This window comes from Rhinoderma darwinii, chromosome 8 (genome assembly GCF_050947455.1).
Source record: "Rhinoderma darwinii isolate aRhiDar2 chromosome 8, aRhiDar2.hap1, whole genome shotgun sequence".
Lineage (NCBI taxonomy): Eukaryota > Metazoa > Chordata > Amphibia > Anura > Rhinodermatidae > Rhinoderma > Rhinoderma darwinii.
In genome coordinates, this window is record NC_134694.1 from 24,878,315 (window position 1) to 24,902,326 (window position 24,012).

General features: G+C 40.4%; 1 protein-coding gene across 5 annotated transcripts in view; it reads left to right on the top strand.

Annotated features, from left to right (window-relative positions):
- The window catches only part of DENND1A (DENN domain containing 1A), a 582,084-nt gene that overhangs the window by 239,117 nt on the left and 318,955 nt on the right, over positions 1-24,012 (top strand). For all 5 annotated transcript variants that reach the window (XM_075835514.1, XM_075835510.1, XM_075835512.1 and 2 more), the window contains exons 6-8: positions 10,020-10,089; positions 11,142-11,222; positions 16,302-16,355. In XM_075835514.1, the coding sequence (XP_075691629.1) occupies positions 10,020-10,089; positions 11,142-11,222; positions 16,302-16,355 (205 nt within the window). The remainder of the gene's footprint in view (positions 1-10,019; positions 10,090-11,141; positions 11,223-16,301; positions 16,356-24,012) is intronic.

Consider the following 24,012-nt stretch of genomic DNA (forward strand, 5'->3'; position numbering starts at 1 on the left):
TTCGTTTAGGGTATCAAATAAATGTACAGTACTTAAAGGGCCCTTTCTCCCTTTAAGAATCCAAAAACTTCAGGGAAATAGTGTAAATCAAGCCTAATCCAGTATAGTGGAACACAATTGCACACCGCTCACCGTGCGGACTCAGAACGTACGTACGCACTCCTGTATCTTTTATATTTGGATTCAGTCGTCTTTACATTAAGTTCAGTAGCTAATATTTGACATTTTAGTTTTCGCACCGGGTTCATGCCAATAGGTGGATTAAATATGCCGATTGTAACATGTCAAACAGGCAGCTTGGACACTGTTCTAAAGGACATAATACCTAAAGTGTCCTATGTTTTATAGCCTTGTCAAATGAATATGTTCCATTAGCCACGTTTCATTCAGATTCTGCAAATATGTAATTTTGATGCATTCCTCAGGCACTGTAAAGGGAGGTAAAGAGTTAATGAGTTAACGAAACTTCTTGTTATGGCTCTGTGTTAGTAGATTGAAGCGACAGGAAACGTCAGCTCCACGTACCTCAACACTGCCATCATTAGACATAAGATAGGCAATGCACACACACTGCACGTGCGCTGTAAACACTGAACACACCAAGGAAGCCCCTCCAGCTACGTGCACTCGCATATATTCAACATGGTTTCAAATACGTAGAATGCCCGGTGCATTGATATCAATTATATTTATACCGTGAGCTGTGCCAATCTCTACTAATATTCATCGTTTTCTGCTTCTCCGCCACATTCACTTGCACCGTTCAACCCAAATCTGTATGAATTTTACACTCTACCTGTCTTGGAACAGATCACATGCCTGAGATAATAATGACTTCCAGATCACTTCATATCAAAGAGGAGCGGGGCGGAGTAATCCTGTTATAGCTCAATTCTATTGCCCTCTCCAAAATCCATATACAATATAGTATTTCCTCAGTGCAAAAGTCATATATCCAATAACTAGTGATTAAAACGCTTTAGACGGTATAATATTTGCAGAGGATTCCCACCAAAAACGCAAAAAGTAGCCACAGACAGTATTAGAACCTTTCTATACAGGATCGAAACGTTGCATATAGATTAAACGAACCACTTTTTTCACTTTTGCACATTTGGAGTGCTGCCTTTACTTTATTCTATGGGAAGAAGGTCCTTGGCCTGGATCTTGGGATTTGCACCCGCTCTGCACATTGAGTGTTTTTCAGCGCTGCTCTGAACTTTTTTTATCCATAGACGGTATTAGTTATTCAGAAGTTAGAGCAGTAGCCACAAGGTATGTTCAGACTTTGGGGTTTTTCAGTGCCGATTCCACACCGAAAATCTGTGACCGTTCAAAAAACAATATATGTAGAAGAAAAAAAATTCACATTTTTCTGCGGTTTCCATGCCGATTTCAAGGGAAAAAAAACTCTGCCACGTCTGAATCCACACATAGTTAGGTAATGATGCTTGTTTTACTTAGTGAGATATTGACATTTTCCGATTCAGTGGTGGCAGCCATTTTTGCAAGAGTGACAACAGGAAGTGCAGCCATATTGGTATTGGAATATTTTCCATTAGCTACTATTGGTAAACTATCACTTTGCTATGTGTGGAACATGCTGACCTTTCTGAGTTACTGGTATTTGACTATTTAGATGTTTTGGAAATACTTCTCAATCTCGAGAATGAAGGGTCCTTGACGTTTTACTATCCTACACATCCTCTTCTATTCCTAGGGAAGTGCCATCAGTGAAATCATGGAAAACCGTTTTAATTCAATTTTTTTTAGACAAGATCTGATGTTTTCTATAACTTTATGAGGAAATATCAATCTACTACCTGTGAAAGTGGGTTAAAAAAAAGGCTTAGAATAAAATAAAGTATATGCAGGTTATATAGATAGGTTGCACAGGCGATTAAAAACACATTTTAGTCAAGGTCACTGACTTTCTGGTGCTCCTTAGGTAGTGATGGATTGAGTTTTAGTGAGCCTATGAGAATATATTAGGGAGCTGCTTTAATATCCGCTCCATGATATAACAGTATTATCAGTATAACACTCTTTCTATAAGTGACCTGCAGAGCTGTTGGGAATTTCAGACTGCCCACTATATAGATTGTGAATGGAGATCATACTACTCAAATCACCAGCGCTGCTTCTGTATATTATCAGGATTCTCTTCTTTCTAAAGAGGATGATTTATCCTGAGACTTTAACCCCTTCCCTCTTTAGCCACTTTTGACCTTCCTGACAGAGCCTCATTTTTCAAATCTGACATGTTTCACATGTGGTAATAACTTCGGAATGCTTTCACCCATCCAAGCGATTCTGAGATTGTTTTCTCGTGACACATTGGACTTTATGTTACTGGCAAAATTTGCTCGATACATTCAGTATTTAAATGTGAAAAACACCAAAATTTTGCGAAAAATTGCAAAAATGAGCTCTTTACTAAATTTAAATGTATCTGCTTGTAAGACAGGCAGTTATACCACACAAAATAGTCAGTAATTAACATCCCCATATGACTACATTAGATTGAAATCGTTTTTTGAACATCCTTTTATTTTTCTAGGACGTTACGAGGCTTAGAACTTTAGCAGAAATTTCTCACATTTTCAAGAAAATTTCAAAAGGCTATTTTTACAGGGGCCAGTTCAGTTGTGAAGTGGCTTTTAGGGCCTTATATATTAGAAACCCCCTGTCAATAAGTCATCCTATTTTAAAATCTCCACCCCTCAAAGTATTCAAAGCAGCATTTAGAAAGTTTCTTAACCCTTTAGACGTTTCACAGGAGTTAAACCAAACTAGAGGTGAAATTTACAAATTTCTTTTTTTGTTGTTGCATAAATTCATTTTGAATCCATTTTTTTTGTAACACAAAGTTTTACCAGAGCGATGCAACTCAATATTTATTGCCCAGATTTTGCAGTTTTAAGAAATATCCCACATGTGGCTCTAGTGTGCTTATGGACTGAAACACAGGCCTCAGAAGTAAAGGAGCACCTAGTGGATTTTGGACACTCCCTTCTATTAGAATATATTTTAGGCACCATGTCAGCTTTGAAGAGCTCTTGTGGTACCAAAGCAGTGGAAACCCCCCAAAAGTGACCCCATTTGAGAAACTACACCTCTCTAGGAATTTATTTAGGGGTATAGTAAGCATTTTGACCGGACAGTTTTTTTGCAGAAATGTTTGAAAGTAGGCCATGAAAATGAAAATCTACATTCTTTCAAATAAAATTTAGTTTTAGCTAATTTTTTTTAATTTCCAAAAGGACTAAAGGAGAAAAAGCACCACAACATTTGTAGAGAAATTTCTCCCGAGTAAAACAATACCCCACATGTGGTCATAAACGGCTGTTTGGACACACGGCAGGGCTTAGAAGGGAAAGAGCGCCATTTGGCTTTTGGAGCTCAAATTTAGCAGGAATGGTTTTCGGAGGCCATGTCGCATTTGCAAAGCCCCTGAGGGACCAAAACAGTGGAAACCCCCCACAAGTGGCCTCATTTTGGAAACTGCACCCCTTGAGGAAATTATCTAGGGGTGTAGTGAACATTTTGACGCCGCAGGCTTTTTGCAGAAATTATTGGAAGTAGGCCGTGAAAATGAAAATCTACATTCTTTCAAAGAAAATGTAGGTTTAGCTAATTTTTTCACATTTCCACAAGAACTAAAGGAGAAAAAGCATTGTAAAGCAATTTCTCCCGAGTAAAATAGTACCCCACATGTGGTAATACACGTCTGTTTGGACACACGGCAGGCCTGAGAAGGGAAAGAGCGCCATTTGGCTTTTGGAGCTTAAATTTAGCAGGAATGGTTTGCGGAGGCCATGTCACATTTGCAGAGCCCCTGAGGGGACAAAACAATGAAAACGGCCAAAAAGTGACCCCATTTCGGAAGCTACACCCCTTGAAGAATTCATCTACGGGTGTAGTGATAATTTTGACCCCACAGGTGTTGCATAGAATTTATTAGAATTGGGCAGTGAAAATAAAAACAATCCTTTTTCTTCAATAAGATGTAGCTTTAGCTCAAAATTTTTCATTTTCTCAACAAATAAAAGAAAAAAAGAACCCCAAAATGTATAAAGCAACTTCTCCCGAGTACGGCAATACCCCATATGTGGTCATAAACTGCTGTTTGGGCACACGGCAGGGCTCAGAAGAGAATGAGCAGCATTTGGCTTTCGGAGCACAGATTTTGCTGGATTGGTTTCTTGACACCATGTAGCTTTTGCAAAGCCTCTAAGGTACCAGTACAGTGGAAACTACCCAAAAGGGACTCCATTTGTGATATTAATCTCGGGGTGTAGTGAGCATTTTGACCCCACAGCTGTTTCATAGATTTTATTTGAACTGGGCAGTGAAAATAAAAATTTATTTTTTTCCAATAAGACGTAACTTTAGTGCAAAATTTTTAATTTTCTCAAATCATAAAGCAGAAAAAGAACCCCAACATTTGTTAAGCAATTTCTCCCGAGTATGGCAATACCCCATATGTGGTTATAAACACATTTTTTGGCACACGGCAGGGCTCAGAACTGAAGGAGTGCCATTTGGCTTTCGGACTACAGGTTTTGCTGGATTGGTTTCTGGTCGCTATGTAGCATTTTCAAAACCCCTGTGGGACCAAAACAGGTGTTTTGCATAAATTAGTGTGCACTCGATATTGCTGAGTAAAAATGGGATTTTTCAATAGATATGCCAATATGTGGTGCCCAGCTTGTGCCACCATAACAAGACAGCTCTCTAATTATTATGCTGTGTTTCCCGGTTTTAGAATCACCCTACATGGGGCCCTAATCTTTTGCCTGGACATTTGACAGGGCTCAGGAGTGAAAGATTACCATGCGAAATTGAGGCCTAATTTGGCGATTTACACAGAATTGGTTCACAATTGCAGAGGCTCAGATTGGAAATAATAAAAGAAACCCCCCAAAAGTGACCCCATTTTAGAAAGTACACCCCTCAAGGCATATATGAAGGGGTGTAGTGAGCATTTTCACCCCACAGGTCTTTTCCATAAATAAATGCGCTGCGTATGGTGCAAAGTAAAAATCAACATTTTTCCCCAGAAATTCCAATTCAGTGGCAAGTATGTCGTGCCCAGCTTGTGCCACCGGAGACACCCACCCCAAAAGTTGTTAAAAGGGTTCTCCCGGGTATGGCGGTGCCATATATGTGAAAGTAAACTGCTGTTTGGGCACACTGTAGGGCTTAGATGGGTGGGAGCGCCATTTGGCTTTTGGAGCGTGGATTTTGCTTGGTGGTAGTTTTTCAGTTTATAATGTGGGGCATATGTAAGCTGGGCAGAGTACATCAGCGGCATAGTCAGGGGGTATAATAATGGGGTAAACAATAAAATAATTCATAGATGTGTGTTACGCTGTGAAGCAATCCTTTCTGCACAGGCCGGTGTCGCACTGATAAACGGTGTCTTTACTTATCCCCCTTTTGGTCCACACTCCGCACCTTTGCAGCTTGGGGAATTTTGCTAAGAAGTGTTGTCCTGGTATAATACGGGCACCCTTGCTTCTAGCAGGGATCGGAGCTAGCTCTGGTTCCTGCTGTTACAGGTGGATGTCAGCTGTAACATACAGCTGATATCCACCGCTGATGACGCCGGCTCATCTCCTGAGCCGGCACCATCTTGCCGGCGGCTACGGAAGCCTTTCAGGCCCCGCCTAGGCACACCAGGAGGCCAGTATTAGGCCTCCGGTTGCCATTGCAGCCACCGACTCCCCAGCGATTTCATTGCTGGGGTGTCGAGCTGCAAACACCTTAAATGTAGCCATCGCTATTGACGGCTGCATTTAAGGGGTTAATAGAGGGGATCGAAGCTAACTTTGGTCCCCGCCGTTACAGCAGGATGTCAGCTGTCAGATACAGCTGACATCCGGGGATGATGGCACTGATTCAGCTTCTGAGCTGGTGCCATGCATTTGTCGTAAGTATACGACATTTTGCGGGAAGCACTGACTTTCCATGTCGTATACTTACGACAAATGTCGGAAAGGGGTTAAAGAATGCATAGACATTGGTGGCGTATTGCTAGAATCAACAGAAGCCCCACTGCTGTGAGCCCCACTGATCTCCTGTTGGCTATGCTCTCTTTTTTTCTGGGCTGCCGAATGTTCAGCCTTTGACTATAATGGGCTGATCATGCTACCTCCAGAGAAAACCGAGCGGTGCCATCTGGAGACCAATTAGCACAGTGCTTTTCTAGCACCACATCCACATTGTTCTAGGTATTGATGGAGGGCACAGCAGTTGGACATGCGCCAATCAGGCAACGGGGGCAATTTATTAAGACTGGCATTGCATTTGCTAGTCTTCATCTGAAACTCGTTGGAGTAATAAACACCTGATTTATTAAGAGGGAAGTTTTGCGCAAATTGCAACTTTTCTACTCCAGAAAACTGGTGTAGGGAGCTTAATTCATTCCCTGCGCTGATGTATCCAAGCAGTGTGCCAACGTCTAACCTGGGGCACCTAATTTCATCAATAAATCTATGTACGGACGTAACCATCTTTATCTTGACTCTGATAACTTGCTGCAGCGTGATATCACACAACAAAAGACGTTGAAAAGCATAGAAAAAGTCAACATGAAGGATCTTTCCACTGTGTATGTAATGCGTTAAAAGTCAAGATAAAGATGGCTACATCTGTACACCAAAATTTTGTTACATTATAGGTGCCAACTGCAAAATATTGTAGTGATTGTAAACCAACCCACCAGAGTGATAATCACAATGTGTAAAACTTCTTAATAAACAGCCAGTGGGAGAATTTGTATTGAACATGAGACCATCTTAATTCCTCCTTTTATCCCTGTTCCCCATTGCAACTTGTTCTTATCGTATTGGGTTGTATTCCAATAAAAAAACCTTCAGGCAGTATCAGATATATACAAATTGTCTGACCTGCCGCTGGCAGCGCACGCCTATGTAACCCAAATGTTTTATACTCTTTTTAAGCTTTTTAGCTTTGTTTTTTGCTCACAATTTAAATAAATAGTTTTTTTGTATTTCCATAAATCTAAACGGCTGTTTTTGCACTGTAATAGACATTTTATCCTATATTGTGTATCTTATAATGATGCTCCAATTGCAGCAAATGTCATTGAACTTATATTATTATATATATTATATCATATATTATATTATTTATACCACTGCATCATTAACGTGAACAAAACACATCAAGTAATAAGATTCTTCTGCTTAATTGTAGAATATTATAAGGGTATGTCCACACGTGAACACTGTGGATTTTCTGCAACGGATTTTATTATAGAAAATCTGCAGCGTAATACAGTAGCAGCAAAGTGGAAGAGATTTGATGAAGTCTCATCCACATTCTGCGTAAAAATTCTGCCGAAAATCCGTTCATAAATTGACCTGCGGTGCGGTTTTCAATTTAATGGGAAGATAAAATCGCAATAATAGCAAAGAGCTGAAAAATAATCTCATACTTCGCTTGTTCTCCATACTTCTCCGTCCAGGCCGGTTTCCTGGGATGGCGTTTTATCCCATGTGACTTCTGCATCCAATCACATGCTGCAGCGGTCACATGGGATGAAACATCATCCCAGGAGACTGGGCTTCACTGACAACAGAGGGAGGTGTCACCATGACTACGGAGAACGGGGTAAGTATAAACTTTTTTTTTTACCGCTGTTTTCCACCGTGGACATTCCATCCAAAAATCTGCCCCACAATTAGGTGCGGTTTTTTGGCCAGAATTCACTGCGGGTTCCAGGGTGGATACACTGTACTTTTATGCATCATATCCACCCTGTGTGAACATGGCCTAAGGGTGGCTGGCTGGCTGGCTAACTACCTTTTGGGAGCAACAATAATGCCAAAATATTATTCAGGAGTCACAATTATGGAAGAAGAGAAGCACATGCCACATCATATCCCCAATCCTTGTTATCCTGGCTACACTTCCAAAACCAACTCTTATGTGCCCATTGTTGCAAATCGTGGTTCTCATAGTATGTACCCACTGGTGTCACCTGGCAGCTTTTTCCCGCTGCTGTGCTTATGTAGGCCAAATAGTGTCTGCAGTCAGATGTCAACGTTGGGTAGACTAAATTAATTTTATTTTTATTTCCAGTTTCTTATATAGCGCCAACGGTACAGAGATTGTAATTTCTCACATCCATCCCTGTCCCTATAGGGACACGCAATCGAATTCCTTTTTCGCAAACACATGTGCATATATTAGCCACTTAGAGCCTCTTCGTTCTTATGATCGGCGGGATAGGCTATCAATGTTTTAGTCCCAGAAACCCCTCCACTTTGCCATATGGAAGAGAATCTTTCGTTCTGTTAACGTTTCTTTCTTCTGCCTTTTCCAAGTGATTGTTCCCATTTTTGTCCACAATCCCCCTGTTCGCTCACTTTTCAGCTAACTAGGGGGAGCTTCCAGCGATAAGGGTCGTGTAATCCTTCAGTTTACTTAAAGGTCCTTAATCTCACTCTCCAAGTCCTCTTACTGAGAGGGTTTCTTGGTACTCCTTCAGCTGCTCCAATTCTGTGCAAGTTTGTTTATAGCAAGAGACTTTTCTGCCTCCTAATCCTCTCCGAATGTTTACACAGTAACTGCTCCATGCTCCTTGTTTAAGCTGCTAATCATTTTCCACTCGGCAATATCCAGTTCACAGCAGCCCAGGCTGATTGAAATGTATTAGCACAAGTGATAATGCTGTCATATAACATGAAAAGTTATGTTGCTTATCAGTATATTTTGATAAGCTACTTAAATTTTACAGTAGTACTTGCCGGCTTCAGACAAACATTAGTGCCGCTCACTCATCTGTCACGTAAATTGCATCTCACTTCATTTATTACTACAAGCTGCTCAGTTCCTAACCATAGGGGCACAGATCCCCTTACAGTTGGCAGAATGCAGTATCTTGTAAAGACTTTAAAAACCTATTCGGCTCTATTTTAAAATCCGCTCTTTGTGTTTTTAGCGTCTACGGGGCTGTGGGGCACCCCTTCTACATTTATACACTTTTTCGAAATCTCCTGCTTCAACTAAGTATGGAGTGAAGAAATGTTTTAAAAACTTTAATATTAAGGGGCCGTTTACCAAGTAGTTTCTTTGTTTTTTGTTTTTTTTTTTACTATATTTTATAATAGAATTTTTTTTGTATACAATACTTTAAAAAAAAAAAAGAAAGCGTTTTACAACCTGTAAGTTGGACAATACCGTGACGCTGTAGAGATTACTATTTGGTATGTAGATGTCGTTTTTCATGTACGGGCAGGTTATTACTATTACAATATGGTGTGGGGAAAATAAATCCGTTACAATAGAATATATTTTTTATTTATCCATGATCGCTATGCTGGAGCCAGTTTCAACGACCGAACTCTGACGGACCCCTTTCACTTTAATGGGGTCTCTCGGAGTTTCGGTCTGTTTGACAGCAAGAATAGCGCTGCGGGCTGCACTACTCTTGCAATCAAAATGATCGAAAGGCCAATGGAAACAGCGGCTTAGTTTTTTATTTAATTGATATGTTCTATCTGGTCACTGACAATGGCTCTACAGTATGAAATAATATCACAAAATTTGTGTAGTACTTTGTGGAACAATTCAACTTGTGAATGCAAGGGGTTGTATAAAAAAAATGGCAGTATATCCTTTACATCGGCTATTTTATTCCCATTTGCTTTTAGATTTATAATAAAGTAAGGGGCAAACTAGATTTAGCCAAGGGAGATTTAACCAAACGAACTGAAGATAATGCTTGTATAAAATGTGATATTTAATCTCTCTTCAAAATTTACCAAAAACAAAGCAATTTTTGAATGATGGAGGTCGTCTGTTCAAAGACTGACTACTAAGCTACTCGTACCCAACTCGGGGCTCAGGGGCCTTCTGCATTTGGATCCCCAGCCAATGAGAGCTAAAATAAAGTCAGAATATTGATTTTCTGGAGAATTTAGTAATCAAATTTTAGTACTTATAGTCCAAAACCTTATCTCTCTTCTCTGTTTGCTTTCTTCCAGCTACCTCCCATGGTTTGAAGTCTTTTACAAGTTGCTTAACATCTTGGCGGATTACTCTTTAAAAAACCAGGTAAAATGAATCCTCCATTATCTGACCTGCTTGGAGAACCCTCAGGAAAAGTGTTCATTGCCAATTTATGTAAATTTAAGCATAAGAGTTACCTCAAAACCAAAGACGTACAGCTTTTTATGGGAATACAGTCTATAGTTATTATCTTACAACAGCCTGTCATCATCAGATTATCGGCCGCACTATCCATTGCCTAGTGTACATATGCAGAGAAAGAACAACGGCAATTCTAACTTTTCCTGCTCCCGAGATCCCTGACAAAAAGCTGATTTTTCCAGCGGAAGATTTATCTGACTGTGTATTTCCCCTGTGACCATCGCTGCGGGAGTAACGTAATAAATGGCAGCAGTTCAGATGTATTCAGGGGCGTAACCAGAATTTATAGGGCACCTTAGCAAAATTAGATGGGTCCTACACCATTTAGGGACAGGAATCTTAAACACAGCATACGTAGAAATAATTATATATTGAAAATAGCGCCATATATCAGAGAACCCATATAGTGTTGTTAGATAGCAGAGAGCCACCAACTTGTTATTACACACATAAAGGAACAACGTTTGCACCCGTGTGGGTTCCCTCAATCTCTGCATCCCTAGCTGCTACAGTTAAGCCCATGGATGTATTACATGGGCGGTTTGAGTCTGCCCCAATGACTATCACTGCCTGTTAGCGTCTCTGACTCATAGAGGGAATTCCCGAGCAGGGAATGGGAAAGCCACTATGAACTTTTTATTTCCAAGGATGTATGTAATACGTCATGACTTAGAAAATGTGCTGTGACTAGAATGTAAGGACCAAAGCTTAGATCTTGGTAATAATCTACGTGCAATATCCGGGGCGCAAGTCGGACAGCAGGAGAAAAAGTATTACTTCCTAGCTCTGTGCGGAGGGGAAACTCTGAGTGATAACAAGTAGAAAAATCACAGTGCTTATGTCCACTTTAGCACAGAAAGTATATTTTCATTGGAACCAAATGGGAACTTAATAAGTTAATAACATTGTTTTCTTATATTGATGAACTAATATTAATAGTTGTGATGTTCTTTTAGGATACCCAGCGTAATGAACTACTGGAGACTCTCTATAGACTGCCTGTCCCAGAACCTGGAACTGAAGTGCATTTGAGCGTGGTAAGACCAGCATCAGTGCTGACCTTTGAAACATTGTTTTATCTTTTTATAGATATAATAATAGTGTCATAGGATGCATGAATTGACAAGTTGGCGGATATGGTGTCAAATTTATAAAAATGGTACATTTGGAGTAATATATTTGACTAGAAATGTTAGACACACTTCTCTTCCTTATGGCACCTCATGTCTGTTATACACATACACCAGTATTTTGTGCCAAAAAAGGGTGCATGTGTTTAATAAACTGTTACAAATCCTCTGCACCATGTGCCTTTAACTTAACACTTTTCAAATTTTTTTTAGATAAATTAAAGTATTGAAAGACACATAATCATATTGACATGCACCATGTACTCCATATTTTCAGCCACATTTTGTGCATAAATCTCTTCCATATTTTTCATCTAATTTCTGTATGTCCAATTGAGGCTTGTTAATAGAAGGAAAACGGCATCTGCTAGTTCTTACATCTCAACCTGACACTCTTATCCGGTTATAGGCAGCTTTAAAGGAACACTAAACCTAGAAATGATTGATAAATGTGAACAGGAGATACACTTGCTCACAGTGTTTGTCAGTCTACAGGCTTTTTTTTAAAATAAAAAATAAACTTTTTGTAGAAATCCTGCAGAGAACACAGGGGTTAATTTTTGCTCAGCTGCTCCATTGTGAACAGCTGAGGAGGTGGAGCTTAGCAAGGGGTAGGGCTTAATGATCTGTGTCTCCTACTGCAGACAGGGTAGAGGGAGTAGGTTCCTGCTGCATCTAGTTGTTTTTCCGCTGAACACAGAATTGGGAGGAGGGCGGAAATGGCTAATCACCTGGGACACTGATAAATATATAAAATAATCTTCTATATGTTTTAATTGCAACATAACACAAAATAGGAGCAAGAAAAGAAGATTAAGAAAGGTTTTTTTGTGCATTTTCTGTTTAGTGTCTCTTAAAGCTTCTTCTTGTGCTACTTTCATCAGGCATGTTAGGATAAAGGGCTTTATCAGCAGACGGTTAAGCTTTTTTTTTAAGCAAGACTATTTTAAGTTCTGGTTTACATGCGGTAAAATGTTGTATCTTTAGAATATTAATAGCTGCTTTTTACAGTAGGTGTTTTTGAATGGGACTACAGGCTATCATAAAACAGCCTGTATTCTGCTGACAGGGACAAATGTAACTTTTCCCTGGCTGCCCTTCTGGGTTATTCAAACTATTCTGCAGCTAAAGGGAAAGACTCCAATAATAACATTATATTAAATAACTGTTTAAGCAATTCTTGGCATATTCTATGGAGCTTATGTTTTATACAGTAGTATTTTTATTTGCTCTTTATTTCCAGTCAAATTAGTATAATTATTTACCTACCTTTTCTACATGTTTAATGCCACCGTAGTACACACTGTTGTTTCCATGACAACAAACGATGGTGTTCAAGACTAAAGAAGACAACCTGGGGGGGGGGGGGGTGATTCTCCTTCAACAGATATGCAAATCATGGTCACATATAGTGACAGTAAAGATAGACTGATGGTGTATATTGATAGTATAATGGGTGTTGATGGAAGATTGCCTTTATTAATAATTATAATACCAATAATAATAAGAAGAAGGCAGCGCTTGGAAAGCCTACTGCTCCTATATATCTTCTATAGCAACATGGAATATTTGGTTTATTGAATATTTGATCTTGAAGTAAACTATATACCTGTGATGAGTGTCAGAAATATGGTTGGATGAGAACTTTGTTTTTGCACTTTAACTATTGGAGACAATGCCGATCTTTGCTGAAGGTGAGACAATTGAGCCTCTCCTCTAAGGTTACATGCACATTGCTTTCTGGAGAAGCGCTTTCCTATATGTCTGTTTGGATCAAAAGGAGGATCAGATCTGGGAGGAAAGCTTCATCTCTCGAACTGAAATCTGATTTTCCATTTGATCAAATATAGCCGTATGGGAGAGTGGATCTCCCGAACAAGATGTGCAACGGGACTTATTTCCTTTTGTTTAGGATGAATGGCTATCCCATTGGGCCATTACATTGGAGCAGGGGGCTTGGACGCCATGATGCCAGCGTTAGTCAGATAGTTTTCCCAACACAGGCAATATGGATTTGGGGGAGCATTCATCTTGTGCAAGATCTGTCAAAGTGTGTGGAGCAATGTAATAGTCCATACAATTAGTCACATATGCTGTTTTTCATGGATGTGACCTTTTTCTGTCTAACATATGTTCATAGCATGTCCTTATGGTTTATGGAAAATATTTCATGATGTCAGCCCATCTCTAATATCATCTGTTCCCCTACAAGCCCCTTACAGCTAATGTCCATCACCCCTTCCTGCAAGTATAGCTGACAGGTTGCAGTTGGTAAGCTTTGAGAAGTCACCAGCTGGCAGGGACCACAATGATTCTGTGTCACCGGAAAGGCCTATTTGACCCGCAGAAATCAATTTCCCCATTGCTAGTAGTCCACTGGCATACCTTGCTCCCATTCTCAGGCCAGTGGATTCTAGGAATGCTGACAGCCTCTCTCTTCCCCTCCAACATACCCTACGCACTCAAGCGGAAGGATGAAAAAACGATCAAAGACTTTGCTGAAGGAGCTATATGCTCGGGTCTCTTCCGGCACATTAAATATTTGCAAAGTCCGAAGATCACTGGGGGCATAGTGCTGCCTTCTTCCTTGTCTTTGTATATTGTGACCACTTTTTGATGTTTATCCCTGTGATGCGCTGTCATCTCTATAGCCCATTACTACCTGTCAAGCCATAGAGAGTGCGTGCTGCAGGTTATGTTGTCTATATGTTTTTTTTCTTCCTTTTGGGTAGATCTGTAATCTCTCCTGGTATTGTTTTCTCTTACGTTCTCACAACATATGTCATCTGTTGAAGCAGTAATAATTTACTTGCCTGGAAATGAAAATGTCTTCAAGCAAATCTGTCATTGATTTTTACTGTTATAGCTTTAAAATGTATGACAGTGGCATGCCTTCCATAGTTTAATCCTATTTAAACACTTATGCTGTCAACAAGAAACTTGATGGAATGTATTTAACTGCATTGTCGAAAAGTTTTCATTACCGTTCAGATTGGTTATATTTAAGCCAAATTATTTTACTATCACAACAAAGCTATTCAACTTGTGACTCTTTCAGATTTTCAGGATAATATACCAGATGTGGCACCAGATGTTATGGATGGGATATCTTAAATATTATGGAATAATTAAAGTTCGATGAACAGACTGGCAAAGTGGAGTCTTAAACACAAGCCCTATTTAGGTCTTCAGTAGGTCTTAAAATTAAAGAGGCAGGCGATCATAAGGGGCGCTCACCAAATGAAAAAGTCATCTCCAGATAAATGGAAAGCAAGCATAGAGACATGAAGGCAGTTAGAAAACCCGTAGAGATTCAGAATGTTCACCATGGTCATCCCACAATGTATATTGGAAATTTTGAGAGAGACAAATTGAACATGCTGTTTAGCAAAAGCCCCTTTAAGGCTAGGAATTCACGTGCGCTTTTTGCCTGCAATTATACGAAAATTGTGGCAAAAGGGTGCGGTATTGCCACGATTCACGGCAAAAAAACAAATTGAAACGCAATGTTAATTTGCCGCCTAAGGCACCAGTAGTTTAATACAGGCATCTGTAGATAGCACCTGCAAATTAGCAGTAGGAAATGATCAAATTCAGTGCCGCTTGTTAAAGGGGTTATCCGGGTTCCTACATTTTTTTCATAAGGACTGCAAATTACATGAATTTGCAAGACAAGCAGTACTCACATATCCTTTCCCCCTTTGATGCAGCACCGCCACCCTGACAGCACTTCCAGTTACGGTTTACATTCAGGTAGCATGTGACTGCTGCAGCCAATCAGAGGGCTCATAATACCTGCGTGTAATCACTGGGAGTGCTGCCGGAGCAGCAGTGCTGGATCAAAGGGGGAAAGGATATGTGAGTAGTGCTTGTCTTGTTAATTCATGTCATTTTCAGCCATTAGGAAAGCAATTTTTAGGAACTCTGATAACCACAATAAAGCGTTATTCCAACCATAGACATTTATGGGTAAGATACAGCCCTACTGTTTAATAAGTGAGGGTGCCACCTAATTCGATACCGTGAAAGGGACCTGTTCTTGGAACTACAATAAGCGCATGCTCGGCCTGGTCTACTTTTCCTCACTCCCTTTTCAGCTTGTGCCCATATTGGATTGCCAAATGGGGGGTCACAGTATCCTCATTCTCCCGATAGGTGGGACTCCCAGATGTGGGACTGCCACCAATCAGACATTTATGGTGCATAATACGCATTAATGCCTTTGGTCAGAGTTCCCTTTCAACTGATCTAATATTAACATTACATTAGGGAATTGCTCCTAATGCAGTTCTTTATTTTAATATCTAAAAGTTTCACTACTATATACAAGTCCTTGTTAAATGAGCATATTGAGCTGATCGTGTAGGGTGGGCTTTGCGGGACTGTATTGATCCACTATAAAACAATAATTGGCTATTGATTTCCATGGGTGCGGTGCTATGCTTCATTTTGAATACTCTGATATTGCCTAGTTCCAAGTAATTGATCAGGGGGTCTCCCATTATCAAGACCCCGTGACATCAGCTGAAAGCCAATGGCAAACAAAGTAAAGCACGGGTAAGCACCTCATTGATCTGCTGTGTTTAGCACCTAGGTGCTGTAAAAACACACAGGGCCCTTGGAATACTTCTGGGTTTACACTAAGATTTTATTAGGAATTTATAGAGAAATGCAATGAGCTTGTCACCAGTCGTAAATTGTGATTCCGGTGATAAGTGAAGCCACTGATATGTCACAGTATGGAACTGATTGCCGTGCAGCCATCACCATCCATCTGGCAGATGCATTTGGTTTCAGATCCCAGTGCACGCTCTTTTTATTATGAAGTGTGGTAAAGTAAAATTTCCATCTTTCTTTCATGTTGGTGATTTCTTTGAACAGTGTTTGTGGTCAGAGTTCTCCCTTCACTTGGCTCACTCACGTTTTTTTTTTTTCCTGTTTTTTTTTTTCTTTTTAACCAAACATTTTCTCATTTTTCCCTTCCAGCATTCCTACTTCACAGTGCCTGATTCTCGAGAGCTGCCCAGTATCCCTGAGAATGTGAGTACCCAGCAATGTGTCTACCGACGCAGTGTCCGCCATCTCTAGTCACCTTACTTTGTATATTCTCAGTATTTGTCTCATTGTACAGTTGCAATATCCTAAAGGTCAGCAGTGGGACAAAGTCACTCGTTTATCTTCATAAGCAAGATAGGTTCTGACGCCTTGAGCTGAAGAGACACATCACCGTCTGACCATACTAGTCTAGCAAAACTAGAATGCCAGAAATATATTTCGGTCTCTTAAGATAGAAAGATTTACACCACATATATACATATACATCTGTTTGGATGTACTGTACGCATTTTAATTTCTCTGAATGCTACACATGATATGGATGGACATCTTCATGATCACCTGGATAAAAGAATTGGCAATTCATTGACCCACCTCCGATACTTTTAAAATGATTTTTGACATTTCTGAGTTTAGTGGGGGAGGTCCCTTTAACCGTAAACCACCGCTCAGCGGTCTGAAATGTAGTTGCCAAGGATCTGATGGCCATTTCCATTAGGACGATATTCGTTGACAGCGAAGAGGAAACTTCTCCTCGTTGGACGAGGAGCGTCGTTCTTGCCTGTCGAGGGCTCTCACATGAAGATTAACGATAATTTTATCCTTTATTCTTGATCTTCTCTTTCTTTCACACTGGACAATTATTTCTTGAACAGAAATCATGACCGTAATTGTCTAGTGTAAATAATCTTTAAAGCAGAGTATACAGATGGATGTAATGTATATGGGGGCAGCCCAACTGAAGGGTTTCAGCATGTCTGATCCTTTGTTCCCCTGGAAGAGTGCTGCTAGTGGTGTACTGCAGCAGCTTGTCCTCCTTAAGCATTCATGTTTATGGGGGGAATGGTTTAGATAACTTTTTCAGCCCACTGCTATCTTAGGCTTAGGCCTTTAACCCCTACCCCTTCCACAGCCATTTATTGTTTTATTCATTTTCGCTTTTTCCGCCCAACTTGTCAAAAACCATAATTTTTTCTTTTTCCATTGATAAATCCGTTTGAGGGCTTGATATTTGGAGATGTAATTTTTCATGGCTTCATTTATTGTACCATATAATATACCGGGGAACGAAAAAAAATTATTTTGAGGAGGATTGGGAAAAAAAAACGGATTCCTCCATTGATTTTGGGGGTTTTTTCGACAGCGGGTCAATGCAATGACGGCGATACCAAATTTATATCTTTTTTTTATGTTTCGCTTCTTTTCCAAGAAAAAAAACGAATTGTTAATTTATTTTTTATTTTTCACTTGATTGAGCGATGTGAGCTCTTTATGGGGTACATACAACTTTTTGATCACTTTTTATTTAATTATTTGTGGGAAATGAGGTAACTAATAAACAGCGATACTGGCATTTTAATTTTTAATTATTTTTTTTTACTGCGTGCACCATGCGGGTTAAATAATGTTATATTGTAATGGATAGAACTTTTACGGACGCGGCGATAACAGTATGTTTTGCAAAAAATTTTTTACAAAGCTTTTGGGGTATATGGAAAAAGGGGTTTGAACCTTTAACTTTTTTTTTTGTATATGTAAAAAACCTTTTATTTTAATGTATTTTACTTCCTTTATTAGTCCGAGAGTTGTATCGTTTGCATGATATATTGCAATACTAATGTACTGCTGTACATGGTGATATTTACACACTCCTGTTAAGTCTTCCTCTTTCTAATGGCCTAGATGCTGCGGTCGCTATTGACCGCGGCATATAAGGGGCTAAAGGAGCGGGATCCCTCTTGTTGCAGCAAGGTTCCAGCTTTAACATACTGCCGACACGCACAACTAATGAAACCTCGCAGTCCGTGACCCCACTTAAAATTTCCCACCTGGTCTCTGCCAAATATACATCGGGAAGGGGTTAAAATCAATGACCCTTCGGTTATAATGTTGTTTCAGATTTCCAGAAATCTCTGAGCAGTGTTAAAATGGTTTGAGCATTCTATAGAGCCCTTTTATCCTTGAAGTCGGTAGTGGTCTGAGATCACAGACCACACCATGTGTCTATGACATTAGAAGATAATTTTTCCTGTGTTTCTCCTTTAAGGTTTGAAGCATAGTCTTTCATAGAAATGTCAGTGGAGTGTGTGCTCTCATTGAGCTTGGTATGAAGCCAGTCATTTGATCTAAAACATATTCTGTTTCATTTTATTTTCTTGCTAATGTTCAGATGTGCTAGACAAGCCCAGAGTTATAAATGTATTTGGGTTAACCCATCACCAGCAGTCAGGATGTGTTAAGTTGCCTGTGTAGCAGAGGAGGTACAGAGGTTACAACACACCCTATACAGCCCCCCTCTATCATAGGGACAAGATAGTCCTAAATAGGGCCTGTCCGCTCTCCTGACATTTAAATTGCAGAACTTCCGCACACACCAGATGTTGGAATTAGAATAAATGTTATTCTAATTGCAACAAATTCAACTTATTTATTAATGATATAGAGGATGGGATTAATGGCACTATTTCTATTTTTGCAGATGACACCAAGCTCTGTAATATAGTTCAGTCTATGGAAGATGTTCGTAAATTGCTGATTTGAATACACTAAGTGTTTGGGCATCCACTTGGCAAATGAAGTTTAATGTGGATAAATGTAAAGTTATACATTTGGGTACCAACAACCTGCAGGCATCATAAGTCCTAGGGGGAGCTACACTGGGGCAGTCACTTGTTGGGAAGGATCTGGGTGTACTTGTAAATCATAAACTAAATAACAGCATGCAATGTCAATCAGCTGCTTCAAAGGCCAGCAAGATATTGTCGTGTATTAAGAGGCATGGACTCGCAGGACAGGGATGTAATATTACTACTTTACAAAGCATTAGTGAGGCCTCATCTAGAATATGCAGTCCAGTTCTGGGCTCCAGTTCATAGAAAGGATGCCCTAGAGTTGGAAAAAATACAAAGAAGAGCAACGAAGCTAATTAGGGGCATGGGGGATCTAAGTTATGAGGAAAGATTAAAAGAATTAAACCTATTTAGCCTTGAAAAAAGACGACTAAAGGGGACATGATTAACTTATATAAATATATGAATGGCCCATACAAGAAATATAGTGAAATCCTGTTCCATGTAAAACCCCCTCAAAAAACAAGGGGGCGTTCCCTCCGTCTGGAGAAAAAAAGGTTCAACCTGCAGAGGCGACAAGCCTTCTTTACTGTGAATCTATGGAATAGTCACCGCAGGAGCCGTCACAGCAGGGACAGTAGATGGCTTCAAAAAAGGGTTAGATCATTTCCTAGAACAAAAAAATATTAGCTCCTATGTGTAGAAATTTTTCCCTTTCCCTTTCCCATCCCTTGGTTGAACCTGATGGACATGTGTCTTTTTTCAATCATGCTAGCTGTGTAACTATGTAACACGTCTCATCAGACACCGTAAATATTACGGTTCAGACCATCCTCAGAATCATTCGCCTGGTATATGCAGATATTGCGCAAAGTTAAGATGTGCAGCAAATCGCTACACAACAAAAGTGCTCCACTAGCTCTCCTGACATGCCTGTTTTAGTAAATATCTTTATTTCCCATTATGATTCTTGAGCATCTTTTCTTAGAGCTCTGTGTTTGTCTGTTACTCTGTTAATCGTCCCGGAAATGTATGACTACGTTGACAATAGACGGGGAGAAAAAAAGATGGTAGAAGAGGAAGCGGCACTCCTCTAAGGTAATATTGTTTGTACAACACTTAAAGGGTAACTAAACGTTTGACAAACTTCTGACATGTCATAGTGACATGTCAGAAGTTTTGATTGGTGGGGGTCCGAGCACTGAGACACCCACCAATCGCTAAAACTAAGCGGCAGAAGCTCTCGTGTGAGCGTTCAGCCACTTCGTATCTGTTCGGCTTTTTCCGGAAAGTCGATGTATCAGAGTATCATAGACTTTCTATTGAACCCGTACTCCGATACGTTGATTTCTGGAAAAAGCCGAACAGACACGAAGCGGCTGAGCGCTCACACGTTCGGTTCTGCCGCTTCTTTTTAAAAATTGGTGGGGGTCTCCGTTCTCGGACCCCCACCAATCAAAACTTCTGACATGTCACTATGACATGTCAGAAGTTTGTCAAACAATTCGTTATCCTTTAAGTTGTAAAAAATCATTGGCTGGTTAGACTCACCTGGTAAGTTTGTGCGGGTATAGGCACAACGCTACTGCTTGACGTGAGTCTAAATGTTTTTCTGGATGCCGGCTGTCACCCACTGCTATCCCTCAGGTGGATTGGATCCTTTGTTCCGGGGAAGATGAGTCATTCAGGAGAAGGCAGAAAAATTGTTACCTGGCAGGTAAGTATTCAAAACGTGGTCTTTTTGATTTCGTATTATTTATTGTAATGCAGGACTATGTGTTTCAGGATCGGACAGGTCCCTTCATCAGGTTCATCCTGTCCTGTCCTGAAACTCGTAGTCCTGCATTACAATAAATAATGCCAAATGAAAAATACATCGTTTTGAATATTTACCTGCCAGGCGCCGTGACCAGAACGCTGCACAATTTTTCTGCCTTCTCCTAAATAATACATTGACAATAGGATTTTACTATTCCCCTTGTCAATAGGATTCATCTCTACACAGTCTGGTACTGTCAACTCTGATTGGACAGTGTCAGAGTGTGTGGGGACACGCCCCTATTGACAGGGGAAATTGTACACCCAGTTGTCAATTTGTTCTTACCCTTCCAGGAGGAATAAAGGGGTTGTCTCATGAAGCCAATCCCTGTACATGTGACCTATTAGGGCATATGGAGATTATACTCCCCGGGTTCAGGACCCCCTCAATAAGTAGGAACGGAGAGCCAATATGTTAGATTCTCACATTCTGAAGGACTCAAATGGCTGCAATGTAACACTACATTGTCTGGCCAGAAAAGGCTTACCCACCAAAAGCTGTTTGCCCTGGGTACCGTGAGCCGGACCTTTGGCGATCAACTAAGATAACCCCTTTAAGGCATTGGTAGTTATCTAATAACCTTGTGAAGAGCTTTTAAAGTTGTCCCAGTAATTTTGGGCTGTCGCCCACATTTATCAAAAGTGGCGTCATTTTATCCAATGATTAAGTTAAAGCTGGACGTGTGTCTGTGCAGAGTAGAGATGTAACATTTTTCTTCTCATTTATAACTTTTTTTGCAACTTTGTATTTTTTTAAAAAGTTGCATTTCTTAAATGTGTCTAAATTTTGGCCAAGCATTAAAGGGGTTGTCCACCTTCTGACAACTGATGACCTATCAACCGGATAGGTCATCAACATGTCATCGGTGCGGGTCAGACACCGGGCCCCACACCGATAAGCCGCTCTGGTGGCCTGCGGGCATCGGATGTTGTGGCACATAATAGTATGTACGGAGCCCGGAAGCAGTTGACTCCGTACATAGCATAGCCTCCGTGCTGCAGAACTGCAGGTCTTCTCCTATTCACTTGAACAGTACTGCAGCTCGGCCGCTATTCCATGGCTGGAGCTAACTGCTTCCGGCTTGTACGTCCGGTTCACAGAGGCACCGGACCAGCTGATCTGTGCGGGGTCCGGGTGTCGGGCCCCCGCAGATCATGTACTGATGTCAGTTGTCAGAACCTGGAAAACCCCTTTAAGCCAAGCCCACTTTTCACTCCACTTTTACAAACTGATGCGAAGGGCGCAGAAGGCACTAGATTCTGGTGCAAATGGTTAATACATATGTCACACCGCAGATTAGACACTATTTTGGAGTAATATGTGCCCAAAAAAAGGTGCAAATACATTGACAGACGTGGACCTGTGTCTTTAGATTTGGACCTTTTTAGCAGAATTTGTGGACAGTTTTTCCTCTTTTGAGGTGCAGGAATGTGAATACATTTGCTGTATGAAGCCTCAGTGTCGGCCTTTATCGCGTCTGTGTCTGTTAGCATTGTTGCTATCTGCACTATTATGTAGAAAGTCTTAATGTGTTTGTATAATTCTAGATAATGCATAGATTGTGTAATTCACGGTAATGCATTATGTCTACGACACAAGCGCATTTTAACGCTTTTCTTTCTTAACTTCGCACTAGCAAATTCCCCCGTGGAGTTTTTCCCTATCATTTCTCTCCGAGTCATTTTACAAAAATATAGTTAAATATATTGTGCCTATTTCTATCAGTATGTATAAGAAAGTAGAGGAGTTTCAATTTGTTTTTGTCCTTCTCACATACACATTAGCATTCATGTAGGCGTCTTAATGTAGATAAATACAGGCGATACCCTGTCATAAATATTAATGGGTTTGCAGCAGTTGACCTGCGGTGTGCAGCATAAAATCAAAGCGTTTAAATAATTACTACATTTTAAGGAGGTTTAAGTGTTTTCAGCAGTGTTGTAAGTGTGTGTTATTTCTCACGAGTAATGGTTCTCCATGTAAGAATCAAACTGCTGCAAGATGTACTCACATTGTAATTATGATGCTTTGTGGCAGAGTTTTGTTTGCCATGCTAATTGTAAAACAATTCGCTGGCATGGCTGTAAAGATTTCCCATTGTATTGACCGACGCGATAGGTTTCAAATATTACAGTAAATGTCTATACCATAGATGAGGTGGAACGGGCATAGTAAAATAAATGACTCCGCCATGTCCTTTGATATCGGACATGTAGCACAAATGGAGGCGGTTATCTGGTTCATAGCTAAAACAGAAGAAAAGATGAAAAGATCTATATCGTAATGTGGTTTTGCCCGTGGTAATCCATGACTATAAAAAGGTTGTGATGGAAATTCTGATTCCTGCCGGTCACCCAAACCTAATGACTGATTCATTATTGATTCTTCAAGTCATTAATTTCATAACCCCCAACAGATGCAAAGATGCACTATATGTACAAAAGTATTGGGGCATCTATGCATTACACCTACAGGAGCTTTTATGACATCCTATTCTAAATCCATAGGCATTAATATCTAGTTGGTTTGCAGATAAAACAGTTTCTACTCTTCTGGGAAGACTTTCTACAAGATTTTGGAGCATATCTGTGGATCATTCAGTAGAGCATTTATGAGGTCAGACACTGATGTTGGAGGAGACGGCCTGGCTCGTCATTTCCGTTCTAGTTAATCCTAAAGGTGTTGGATGGCGTTGAGATCAGGGCTTGGGGCGGGCCAGTCAAGTTCTTTCACACCAAACTCACTCAACCATGTCTTTATGGACCTTGCTTTGTGGACTGGGGGACAGTGATGCTGAAACAGAAAAGGGCCGAACCCCAAACTGTTCCCATAAAGGTGGAAGCATAAATTTGTCCAAACTGTATTAGGGGGCTTAAGACTAAGGAGCCTCGGCCAACCCCTGAAAAACAACCCCTCCTCCACCAAACCTTACAGTTGGCACAATGTAGTAAGGCAGGTAATGTTTTCCTGGCATTTACCAAACCCAGGCTTATCCATCAGACTGCCAGATAGAGAAGGGAGATTCATCACTCCACAGAACAGGTTCCCACTGCTCCAGAGTTCAGTAGCGGCGAGCTTTACACCACTCTATCCGACGCTTGGCATTGTGCTTTGGTGAAGTAAGGCTTGCACGTAGCTGCTCAGCCATAAAAACCCATGCCATGTAGTTCCCGGTGCAACGGTGGCATCGTATTACAGGACCACGTTGGAATTCAGTGAGCTCTTTAGAATGACCCATTATTTTACAAATGTT